This window comes from Ambystoma mexicanum, chromosome 3q (assembly GCF_040938575.1).
Source record: "Ambystoma mexicanum isolate Mex_15411 chromosome 3q, UKY_AmexF1_1, whole genome shotgun sequence".
In the NCBI taxonomy this organism is placed as follows: domain Eukaryota; kingdom Metazoa; phylum Chordata; class Amphibia; order Caudata; family Ambystomatidae; genus Ambystoma; species Ambystoma mexicanum.
In genome coordinates, this window is record NC_090926.1 from 1,237,446,723 (window position 1) to 1,237,460,167 (window position 13,445).

The following is a 13,445-nucleotide window of genomic DNA, read 5'->3' on the forward strand; positions in this document are numbered from 1 at the left end:
CCACACTCGAACTCCAGTAAACAGTCAGTCCGCCGTCAGCTGCAGCGTTAGAGCCCACATATGCGATCGTGGAACAATCGCGCATAATCCACAACAAGGTAATAATTCCTGGTGCTGGTTTGTAACATGGAACGCTCCATGTAAAAATAGCATTAATATATATAGAGCACAACAAACAGCACAGACTTCACTATACTGCAACAACGAAACACACCACACACAGCCTCGCACAACAGCACATGACAACTACCAACCGAAAAAAATCACACCTTCACTTAGCGAACAGTGTATACCAAACTGAAGCTGCCAACAGCACATCACAGCTCTCTTGCGCTTTTCCCGTTCAGTCCTACTAACTACCCTCTTCCCTTTCAGATCCGGCAGAGCGTCAGGGGACCACTCAGCTTGCGATAGTGCACGGTATAAATATCCTTTAACATAACATAACCCAAGGAACACATCGCCCCCGCCCTCAGAGTACTATACTGGCTTCCTATCAGCTGCCGGGCGACCTTTAAGGCTATGTGCATCACCCACTGCACCCACCATAACACTGGCCCAGTATTCCTTCAGGACAAGCTCATACGCTACCAACCCACCAGAAACCGTATATCTACTTCTGCATTCCTCGTGAACCCCTCTTACAACTCCACCAGAATGGGATGATCAGCCTTCTCCATCCCAGCTCTCACCGTATGGATCTCCCTTCCACTGCACATCTACCGCAATGAGGACTACCACTCCTCCTGAAATGCCCTCAAAAACTGATTATTCCCTGTGGCTACCCGAAGATCTTCTCCCCTTCTCTCCCTCATCACGGCATCATTTGCCTGTCAAAGCTTTTTACTTCCAGCAGATCTCCTGCAGAGCAAAGTAAAGTTCGACTCAGAACATTAACGAAGATTCACTCGGCAACACCAAAAGGAAAAGCACCAAGCGGCAAATCAAGGTATGTAGGCAAGCACCACTAGGTGGACACCAGCCGCAGGCACGTTATCCCACCCACACGCATTCGCCCATACTCCACTCTAATACACAAAGCACAACAGCCAACAGAATGCAGCTGCGACCTACAACAACATTTAGTCAAACTGAGTGGGGCAAGTACAGCTGTATAGAGGAGTGGCAGGGTGCACACTAAGCAGGTGCATTGTTACTGGGGCAGGGCAGGTGGGCACAGCAAATGCACAATGGTCAGATACAGGTGAAGAGGGGGCAGTTCGGGTATTTGATAGTCATAAAGGTGTACAGAGGTTGGCCAGGTGCACACTGGACGTGTTCAACTGTAAAGAGCGTGGTATATGTGAACAGAGGGCCGGTACAGGTGACTAGAGGAAGGGTACAGAGGTGGTTCAGGTGTTCAGCGTTAGTGCTAGGAGCAGCAGTTCACTTACTCGGCAAGTGTACAGAAAAAGCTTCCATTTCATTCGCTTTTTTAACTTTGCGTTCTGGCACATGTATTGATGGATTTTAACAGAGGCAGCCCATGCCTACAAGCCCCATCACCCATATAAAAGTAAATCAGGCCTGGCTGCGAATGGGGCATCCCGCTGGAATGCATCGGGTGCCCACGGGACTGCCGGGCACCGCGTTGCTTGTACAGGTGCGGCAGGGAGGGAGGGCGGGCGGTGCAGGTGCACAGGCTGGGCGGGTACAGGTGTACCGAGGGCGGTGCAGGTGTATCCAGGGCCGCTCCATTCCTGCACTTGTTGCTCGGCTGCGAGCCGTCCTCCTCCTTCCGAGCCGGGGGATCTCGGCGTCCCGCTTCCCAGAGCCCGGCCTAGACGCGCCCGCATCCGCGCCCTCGCGTGCCCTCCCTGGCTGCGGTTTGAAGCGCCTCAACCGGCGGGGGTCGCATGGCAGCTCGGGGCTCCGGCCGGCTCCCGGGCCTCAACCGACCTGCCACACAGCCTGAGCTGGCAATGGCGCTGGACACGGGCCCAGCTGGCAGGTAAGGGGTGGGCCTTGGGTGGGGCTCTGCGCCGCCGCCTGACACCCCACTCAGCAGCACGGTGAGCCGACCCCCCCATCCTCGCCATTCCCTCTAGCTCAGCCTTTATCCCGATACACCCTTCCCTAGCAGCCGCCCGTATCTGCCAAACCGGGCCTTCCAGACTCGGCCCATAACCCTTCAGCCCCAGCAAGCCCCGGTCCAATTAGAACATCTTAGAGTCCCGGGCACTAATACAAATAGTGGCCCGCGCTCGGGAATGTGCTAATGTGTTTCAAATAGTGCACTGTAGGGTAGCTTGCTCATTAACATTGGCCAACAGTGTCTGGTGTGCAGTGACTTCCCCGAGTAACTCGTCAAACTGACAGATTATCACGCTAATATAGTGACCCTCCCAACCTGCTACCTACTCTCCTAGCAGCTCACCAGAACTCTTTTTACCCCCACTTTCAGCTCACCCATCTCCCAGCCCGTCCTTTCTCCCTCATCTGTCTACCCTGATTCAGGCTCCTAAATGCCCATTCTCAGACGTCCCCACAGTGTACACCTCGTTTATTCCTGTCATCCCCCTTCTCCGCCTGTAACCCATGATGCAATCTCCCTCTGAGACTTAGTTTCAGCCCGTTAGCCTTTCTCAATCCCCTAGCATATCCCCAGTGCACACCACATTTAATTTGGGCTAACTAAGTCTGGTCGCCTTGTTCCCTTTTACACGTTCAGGATTTTGAGGGCCTAGATTTATAGTTGGGGGGGGTGGGGGGGAAATCCGGAACTACAAGTTCCACCATGCAAAGTAAGAAAACAGGGATGAACTACCATCTACCGAATGTAATAGGGCACGTTGGCACTTACGCCTCGTCCTCACACTCATCTTGTCTCCTTTCTCCTATGCGCCCCTTCTCAGCCTGTGTTGCCCCATGCGGCCTATGGCTTCTCTAGCCCAACCCTCAGCCTGGCGCTATGGCGGTACTACTCCCCACCATCACTGTCTGGTGCCCATCCCCCTTCCCTCACCCATCACACACCTTTCTGTCAATCGTACTCCTCTCTCACACCCTTTCATTTCTCTCCCTATCCTTCCCCAGTTTGGTGTCGTGTCCATTGCTCCCATCCGTCTGTGGGCCAGCCCTACTGGCACTGTCTTTCCCCAGCTGCCGGTTCCCTCCCCTGCTTTGTGTCCCTGGGCTTTAAACTTGGCCCAACTCCTCAGCACACAGGGGGGGTAGAGTGACGTGTCACAGAGCTGGGTTACTGTATAATTTGTGTGTGTTTGTGTGGTGAGGGAGTGCAGGCTTGTACGCACAGCAGTGTCCTGTTACCGGATCCCTGCCTCTCAGAGATCTTCCCCCCCTGTGTAGGGAGGCAGTGCCTGGCTGAGGGCAGGGCTCCATAGTAGGGGAGGGGGGCGGGTTTACAGGTCATTCTCTAAAACTCCCCTGACGGCTGGGGGCAATATTCTGCATTGTGATTTCATTAGACAGCCACAGGTGTAATGCAGGTCATAAAACACAGGGTGTGTATCTCTAACCTGAAAACAACTCTCAAAGAAGCTCAGCACAGCATAGGTCCCTCTGAGGTTGGGTGGTGTTCCTCTGAGCAGGGCATTTGGGCCTCAATACAGTATTTGGTGCCGGTGGGGCAGAGTTTAGGCCTGGAAAAGGGTTCCTTATTCACTGGAGAGAAGAAAGGGTTGCCTAAACAATTGGTTCTCAGAATGGTGTAGCAGTAACTATTCAGAAAGAGGCACTGCTCCTTGTGTCTCTACACAAGGAAATCATTTTTTTTCATTTGTTATTCTGGTTGTTATTACTCAACCTTACACAAACATTTAAAACAAGTAAGTAAACCATTGCATGTGTCAATTAAGATATATATATATATATATATATATATATATATATATATATATATATATATGAAAATCGATTGGCGCCAAGTCACACACTCCACAGCGCCCATAGTAGCCCATAGTAGCCATTTCTGGAAGTTCACCTCCAGTTCTGAGAATGCAAGGCATTCTGGGTATGCATATTGGCTCGAATGCAAACCTTTTTCTTCCTCTTTGTCTAAGAGAGCAGTACTACTTTATACATAATAGTTGGGTATTAGTTTCTACTCCGTCGGCATTGGTATGGTTGTATAAAAGTGGCTTGGACCCACTCAGTTGGGTAAAAAGATATAATCCACAAAGTTCTTGGTTTACACTTGTTTGTTTATTTTTTCATTTTTTTCTCTGTCCATCATCATGTGGACACTATTTCATCTAGTGCCAGATATTCTAGACATTGATTAACGTGTGGTGCCGACACGTGTTTCGACCGTGGGGTCTTTATCAAGGTTGTTGGGTGTGAATCCTGGTTTTGGTTGGGGGTTTGGCACACTCGGATGGTGCTGTTGATGGTGCTGGTTGGCTTGGCTAATGAGAATCAGTGCTCCTGGGTCTTGAAAGGTGGGTACCTTGGATTTGTAGTGCCTTTCGAGGGTTCTCTGACGGAGAAGCACTGATTCTCATAAATCAGTGGATTCAGAAAGGTGCCTTTAGGGAGCCAGGACAACCAAAGTCCATTGGACAACGTCTATAGGTCTGATGCACTTCTTGGATAAAAGTCTTTCACAAAGTCAGACAGTTCAAGAAAATCACTGAAGGAACACACGCTGTTAAGCCTGTGCAAAGGGAGTTGGAGTCAACTCAGAAAAAGGTAAGTAAGTTCAATTCTCAAGTGAGAGAGCACGACTTCAGGCAATAAGGTAAATACCCCAAACCCCCAAAGTACCTCTGGTTTGAAGAAAGTGTTCCAGCTGGATTCCGTCTTGCTAGAGCCAAATAGACCCTGGTTCCTGAGCCTCAGTAGTGGGGACAAGAGGGAGGACGTCTGGAGGGCTCCTGTGGCAGTAATCGGGAAAGGACTTTGTCGCTACGGGTTTCCTTCGATTCAACGGTTCTTCAGTGTTTTATCGCCTCGCAAACGGCACTGATGCAAAACGAATATCTCTGACCCTCCCTCACTTCCTTCCTTCCAGACACACTGGAGCCAGGGGCAGGCTTCAGGGCTGAAACCGCCAAAGGCAAAACACAAGAAGGGCTCAAACATATCTCAACGCACAGAGTAAAAGCCAAGAAAGACCTTGCAAACAGAAAATGGCAAAAAAAGAAGACCGGTTCAATTTTGACAAAATTGACACACATGGGCGCTGTACTGCAGCCGAGGGTTCAGCATGCGGTAGAAAAGCACAATGGTAGTAAAACGTAAACCACTGCCACCAGCCATTTCAAATTATGAGGGTAAAAATGTTACATGAGAGAGTAGGATAAGGGGCCTCTAAGTAAGCCCCAAGCACCCCACATAAAATGGTGTGTGCTGGACCTACAAAGAGAAAAGGTAAGTAAGATCAATTGCATCTTACTATTCTTGGGAACAGTAGCTCACCCAAGAAAAGGTATTTAAACCTTAATAGAAATCCAAAGGATTTCTCAGTGACACTGCACTATAGGTGCTGTGTCACTATACAAAAAGCAGGTGCTTATGGAGTTTGTCAGACTCCAAAAAGAGTGAAAACATAAAATCCAAATCAGGGAAAAACACATGAGGGTATACACGCATTTCACCGCGGTATTTTTCATCGTGTGTTTTTTCATCGCCGTTTTAATTTCGAAAAAAAACCAGTTTTTTTGGGGGGTTAAAAAATTAAATATATGTTGCGGGTGTAAGGGAATCAAAAAAACAAAAAACGGGGGGCTTGGGTGGGTAACCCCCCTCCCCAAAAAAACCCCCCAAAAAACGAGAGTTTTTAGAGAAAAAAAAGGCGATGAAAAAACCCGCGATGAAAAATACTGCCGCGAAATAACGTAGAACCCTCATGAGAGTAAGAAAAAGGTACCACTCACTCAAGAGTTAAAATTAAAAAGTCCTAAATCCAGCAAAAGAGCTGGGGGTCTCTAATGTATAAAGGAATTAGCACAGAAATGAACATTCTCCCTGTTACAAGGGGATCATAAGAGGTTTAAGAAAGATTGTGAGTTTGTGTTGGACTTTTGGCATAAAGACTTTCAAGAGAACTGGTGTCTGCAAATACAGGTTTTGGATTTATTTTGTTGAATGTACAAGTGGATAGGAATTCAACGTATTTTAACTGTTAATGGTGGCAGCTGTCCGGGGGTGGGGCAGAGGTGGTGGGTGGGGGAAGGGGTTGGTAATAGGAGTCGAGGGAGGGGGACGGGAGATGTTGTATGTTATCAGATTGAAAATGCTAATTAAAAAGAAAGTGTCCCAGCAGTCCGTGTTGTCTGCCGCATACGCTCTTGAGGCAGTGTTGCCCAACTTTCTGAGTCTGCTCCCGCACTAAGCTTCTCGTTTATAGCTGGAAGTCATTTTGTGGACCACTGCATTACCATCTCTTCTCTCTCAGCAATCACAGAGCCTTATTTCTTTGTTCGGGAGCTGCACAAACTTCCTGGGTGTCCATCCACGAGTGTGCCACCTCTGTATCCTCGAAGTGTGATTTTTTTCCCTCCTGGATCCCTTTGTGTTTCACTGGGAATATTAGCATGTACCTTAACTAGCTCTCCTCAATCATTCTTTCGTGGGGCCGTACATTGCCCTGCGCTTTTGCACCATCATCGTGTAATCTGGGTAAATGGAGAGCTTCGCCAACTATGCTTGCCTCTTTTCTCAAAAAGGCCAAGATCCACTCTCTATCTTTATAGTTCATGATCCTTGCTATCACTGGCCTCAGCGGGGCTCCCGGTGCCGGTCTTCGGGCCAGTGATCTATGCGCTCTTTCGACTGTGAAACACTGGCTCAGCGTCCCCGGGCCCACCTCCTGAAGAAGTAGGTTATCGATGTACCTGGTCGGTTCACTACCTTCTTTGCCCTCTGGTAATTCTAGGATTCTTAGATTGTTTCTTCTGGTCCTCCCTTCCGAGTCTGCCACACAATGCCCTAGTGTCCGCACTCTCATCTCCGGCTCAGACACATGTGCTCGGGCAGTCACCACATTGGCTGTATTCTCTCTCACTTGCATTTCCACTGTCCAAATCCGGTTGGAGAGGGGTCGTATGTCCTGTCTGAGCAACCCGACATCCACAATAACCGCATCCACCTTTTGCTCCAGGCACGCTTTCAGTGAGGCAATGGCTGCCAGGATGTGATTTGTGAGTGTCCCAGCTTTATCAATGATCTTCGATGCCGTGGCCTCCCTGCACGCAGCAGCCTCTCGGGAGGGATGCTCCAATACCAGCAGCTCATGTGGGTCTGTGTGCTTACCAAATAATGTCATCCCAGCCTTCCTAGGATTCAGTGCCGGGTCTGTGCTATTCCTCCATTCCACAGTGGGCCAAGTCTTGCCATCTAGTTCTTCCCTAGAACGGGGCACCACTCCTCATCGTCTTCTGCTCTGTTAGTGCAGAACCTCTGACTAGGTGACCGTGTGTGGGTGCTGCCCCCAGTCGGGAGCAACAGTTTCTGCTCTCCTGGTCGCTGATGCGGTCATAGCCGCACTTCCCCACACATTCTGGGGTCTCAGCAGATGGCTCGGGCAGCCCGCCACGCTGACCAGGGCTGGAAGCAGGATCTGCCAGGTCTGCAATGCTTGCCTCCGTCCCCGCTCGTACCGTTACAGGATGCTGGATTGGCAGGGCACAGCACCTGTGCACCACCGCTGCCTAATGTGTCATTTCGAATGTAGGCACTGCCTACCTGCATTTTAGCCTAATGTGTCTCCTTAAATCCAGGTACCGCTCGTTGCACCATAGCCTACCTGCATTATTCTGAACCTAGGTATTGCATTTCAGCCTTTGTATCATCTTGTATCTAGGTACTGCCCTTTGCACCCTAGCCTAACGGTGCTACTCCAATTCTAGGTTCTGCATTTTAGCTTAATTTGTCATTTTGAATGTTAGCCGTATGTGTCATCAAAATTTAGGCATTGCCTACTTGCACTTTAGCCTATTGTGCCACCCTAAATCCAGGTACTGCCCATTGCACCTCAGCCTAATTGCATAATTTTGAAACTAGGCATTGCATGTTAGCCTTATGTGTTACTTTAATCTAGGTACTGCCCCCTGCACCTTAGCCAATTGCACTACTCCGAATCTAGGCACTAACCATCCTATCCTGATATCCAAATACATCTGCTACACCCACTTAGCATGTTCCCCTTGGCCACCAGCCAGTGCGCCTGTCTCCTGCTACTCATAAGTAGCATCTCGCTGCTCAGCATGTCACCACACTCACCCACGACCATACACTCAACTATACCTTACAATAAGGCTTCTAGTAGCTTACCTCTAGATATATACAACTGACACCACCCACCCGCGTCCCATGCCCTACTATTGATAGAAATTTAAGACTCAGAGCTAGGTTAGCTAAAATCTATGAGCCTCCCGCCCGCTCTATGCCCACTAAACAGAGACCAAGAACTATGACAGCCTGGCCTCGCCAAACTAGCCTAAAACCTGATTTACCTCCAAATTCCGACCCCAAACATCCACACAATTCCCTGAAACTAAGCAAACTTGAAATAATACAAGCCCGCCACTCTTCTACCACCACCGCGAGCCCTCAGATGAAGGGAGCCCTAATCAACGCCAGATCGTTAGTCGCTCATGCAACAGAAATCGCAGACTTGATCCTCAAAGAAGACCTTGACTTCCTTGCTATCACCGAGACGTGACTACATCCGGCAGCAGGCCCCATGCTCATGCTAGCAGTCCCAGATAATTACTCCATTTTGAGACAAGATAGACCCAATTCCAGAGGAGGCAGTGTTGCTATCATTCACAAATGCAGTCTCACCATGAGATTAGTGACACCTATTAATGTCCCATCATGTGAACTTATCTCTGTTAAAGTTCCACTTACTAACGCCCAAACCCTCAACATCCATCTGATCTACCGTCCTCCAGGTCCAATAGTTACATTTGATGAGGACATTAACATAATCCTATCCAGCAACCTCAAACATTCTACTCAAGTACTTACCCTTGGAGACTTCAATATGGGCTTTAATGACCCGTCAGACCAGTGTGCTAGTACCATGCTTAATACCCTTACTGAATTAGGATTCACCCAAAGAAGTACTGAACCTACTCATGCCAAAGGCAGAATACTTGACTGGGTGGCCGATTACAATTGTCTAGCTAATATTACCGCTATCTCACCTTTAGCCTGGACCGAGCATCATCTGGTATCGTTCATGCTTTCCACCATCCGACCCCCACCCCCACCAGTCAGCAAAAACTTAAGGCAGCAAAAAAGAAACCGGGAGGCCACTTGGAAAAAACTCCCTTCAGCAGCCAATAAACTCAAACTTACCAGACTCGCAGCCCTCTATAAAAAATAAATTTGTCTAGCAAAACGTACCTCCTTTGACTCCCGTATCTCCCAAGCCAAATCAAATATGAAGGAACTATTCTCCATCATCAAACAATTAGAGACCCCATCAGCACCACTCGACACTTGTAGTAAAGATAAAAATTGGTGTTCAGAGATTCAAATCGCCCTAGCAAACAAGATTGCTACCCTACAAAACTAAATCTCCTGCAAAAAAAGCCTCTCTGAATGCCCCCCTCCCATCCAAACCTACTGAGAACCCGACTACAATCGGAACCACCCGCTTTAACTTCTCCAAAGTCACCACACTTGAGGTAGAAAAAATCATCTTATCTCTGAAACCCTCCAACTGTCAGGGAGATCTGTGCCCTGCACAGTTTATCAAGGATGCTGCCCGAGACCTCTCCCCTTTCATCACAAAGTTAATCAATGCCTCCTTCTCCACCGGCATTATCCCCACTAATTTAAAACATTCCTGGGTGCTCCCACTACTAAAAAAAACCTTCCCTTGACCCAACCATGCCCACAAACTATAGACCTATCGCAACCGTACCATTTCTTCTAAAAATTCTGGATAAGGTTGCATACGTACAGATACAGAAGTACTTGGAAGAATATCACCTACTAGGAGCCTGACAATCAGGCTTCCGTCCCCAACACAGTACCGAGACAGCTCTCATCAACCTTAAAACACAGATCAATGAGCTTGGAGACAATGGCCAAGCCGCCTTACTCCTCCTCCTAGACCTCTCTGCAGCATTCGACCTGGTTGACCACTCCGTCCTGTGTACCCACCTCAACACTTCAGCTCATTTCTCCGCTGAGGCTATCACCTGGATCAGATAATTCCTTAGCGGTAGAACCATGAGGGTCTTCGCACCCACAGCAGCAGCAGACCCCATACCAATCACCTGCGGCGTGCCACAGGGCTCCTGTGTCTCGCCCACACTGTACAATATATTTACCAAGCCCCTCTTCGATGATCTGGATCATCTCGGTATCACCTACACCAACTCCGCAGATGATACCCAGTTCCTCCTCCCGCTTTCTGGGGTCTATGAAGAGGATTTGGCCTTGGTGAATAGAGTGTACATCATCATCCAGGCATGGATGGCCACACATGGACTATGCCTGAATGAAGATAAAACTGAACTTATCATTTTAGGCACTACCTCTATCTTAAAGAAACTAGGCCCTGTCTACTCTTCTTTCACAATTGATGGCAATAGCATCAAAGTTGAGCGTGAGGTCAAAACGTTGGGCTTCTATCTGGATTCAAACTTATTTCAACAGACAGGTGAATTCCTTAGCCTCTTCCACAGCCTACACGTGTAAATTAATCCGTGCAGCCAAACCCTTTCTGTCTGACACCAGCTGTTTGACCATCTCTAGAGCCCTTATATTATCCCATCTGGACTATTGCAACGCTCTCTATCTTGGGTCCTCCAAAGCCACCACTAGCAAAATACAAACTCTTCAAAATAACACCCTGAGAGCGGCATTGGGCATCTCTAGAAGAGATCATATTACATTACATAACCAAAAGAACTGGCTCCATATTAAAGACACAATTCTCCTAAAAACCCTGTCACTCACTCGCAAATATCTCAATAACGCGGCTCCGACCTATTTGACAGATTTCACAGACCGACCTCCTTGAGACCCACAAGAACAGTCTATAAAGACTGCCTTTCTGTCCCGAACTTTAAACGCTCCACCATAGGGGGCAATAGTTTCCCAGTGAAAGCAGCTAAACTGTGGAACTCCCTACCCCCCACGCTCAGAATGAACCTACATTATCAAAACTTCCGATCTAAGGTTGTCCTATGGTTGAAAACGTAGGCTTGTCAACACATCCTAGTGTTAAGTGCCTCGCTTTCCTTCCCTCTGCACATTTTGTACCTACATGTGCCTATCTGTATATTTGTATATAAGCCTGTTATTATTTTTACTGTATTTGTACATATTCCTGCTGCTGTAACCAAGCTTCACATATACATGTTACTGCTGTGCCCTGTTACCTTAGGGTATGATCGCGCATTATAAATAATAAAACAAACAAACCGCTGGGTTGTGCACTTCTTGCCAGCTGATCACCAGTGCTTGCCGCACTATGCAGTGCTCTCGGGGTGTTCGGCCACCATCTTAAGAGCTTCTTCCCCAGCTCCGGCGGGCACTTTTTTCCCCTTATCAGTCACCAATCTTCACCTCTCCTCTCTCATGAAGGTCCCGGTATGATCCTATTTACGTGGCAATGCAGAAAACTGCTCTGTGTATGCTCTGATAGCTTTGTCGGCTATTGATGGCAGGATCACTCGGGAGTTCTGACGAAAAGCAGCCTCACTGCATGGCTGCTGGCCACACCTCCCCAGGGGGTACTCAGGCTTTTATGGCGTGTTACATACCAGAACAGGTCTGGATTAATTATTATATGGAGAAATATACCCTGCTTGCTGAGTTCATTAATGACGATCTTAGGTCGACAGGCCCCCAGAGTCCTGGCTCTTGCCCTTGGACCGAGGAAGACATTCTATGGGCGATTTCTAGAGCTAAGGCATCGAGGACCCCTTTTCCGGATGGTCTGGACCCCGTGGTCATTAAAAATGCCTCAAACATCTGTTGTCCTCTCTTCAAAGTTCACTTTGTTACAGTTTATGAGAACCATATTCTGCATATGACATGGATGGTGTCACCACTTATTCGAATCCACAAGAAAGGCGATCTTGGCAATCCGGACAATTGAAGGCCTATCGCCTTACTTGATGCCGCCAGGGAAGTCTTTGCTTCCCTCCTGTTAAGGGACTTTAACACCAGTTTCCGACAGTTGGGACCTATTTCACAGTATCACAGGGTTTTAATCCCCAAATGGGAACGGCCTTAAATGCAACTATTAGGGCACACTTACAAGCTGCTGTTAAGAAGCACTCTTCTGGAACTACGCACATGGCTTTCATTGACATGTCTTCCGCTTTTGATCGGATAGAGAGACCATCATGTGGAATACATTATGAATGGGTCTGGTGCCAGAGAAGCTAGTCCATTTGATGGCGTAGTTGCACAATGGGACAAATATAAAGGTGAGGCTTTCCAGGGAGGGGGCTCTGTCTAAGCCTATTGAAACCTTTGTAGGGCTAAAACAAGGATGCGTTTTGGCACCAGTTCTTTTCAATTCTTAGATCCGTGATATTGACCATCTGTGGGTAAATAGTTTTATCTTCCCCGTCAAACTGGGCCTCTTAAATTTGAATTGGTTGGCTTGTGCAGACGCATGGTCTTCTTCGATAAGACACCTATTGGTCTCCAGCAAAAGATAAACCTATTCTTTCAGTACGCGCGCAACAACAATTTACTTGTAAATGGTCAAAAATTATAATTTTTACAACTAAGACAACCCCCACGATTATGAACTGCGAAAGTGGTAAACAAAGGCTAAACAAAGGGCTCTACCTGAGATACTTGGGCTATATTTTAGTTTATAGCAGCTCATTGGCAGTCCGGAAGGAATCTGTGAAGAACAAGGCACGGCCTTTAACTTCTGAACTTAAATCTCTACATCGATATTTGTGTAAATGCTCCATGCTTCCTATCTTATGCCTATCTTGTTGTATGGCTTGGACATGACCATGGTGGGCATGGGGCCATATTTAAACGTCAGCCAGGGCAGGATTTGGAAAGAAACCTTAAGTCTTGCTAATTCCATCCCGAACTCCGTATTGAGACCTGAAGTGGAGTCAACATCACTTCACAAGAGGCACTGGTGGAGGCAATTGTCTAGTTACTCCAAGAGCATGGCCCCTCCCTCAAATTCTTTATACATTGACTTAAAAATAATGATATCTGAGAGATCTGTAGAACCTATCAAGGTTTTTAAGGTCAACATGACAAATCTCTGACCATATCTGTTCTTCAGAAGATGCTTGTTGTGTTACTTTTTATGGCTTGAATATGATTGATGAACTATTTTCACAATAATTGTTTCTCAGCTTAATACTACTCTCATTATGAGTGTCCTGAACTGCTACCTGCTTAAATCTACTAGGAGTAACCCGGGGAGGGTACTCTTGACTTTAAGGTATTTTGGGACTAAATGTCCCTCTAGGAGTGAACATTATGGTTACCAATTGGCAACAACCCTAAGCTGTTTAGGTCTGACTGGTGTG

General features: G+C 47.7%; 1 protein-coding gene across 1 annotated transcript in view; it reads left to right on the forward strand.

Annotated features, from left to right (window-relative positions):
- Positions 1 to 1,682: 1,682 nt before the first annotated feature.
- The window catches only part of LOC138447816 (tetratricopeptide repeat protein 39A-like), a 344,056-nt gene continuing 332,293 nt past the window's right edge, over positions 1,683 to 13,445 (forward strand). Inside the window, exon 1 of the mRNA XM_069604182.1 lies at positions 1,683 to 1,951. Coding sequence (XP_069460283.1) covers positions 1,857 to 1,951 — 95 coding nt within the window. The 5' untranslated portion in view covers positions 1,683 to 1,856. The remainder of the gene's footprint in view (positions 1,952 to 13,445) is intronic.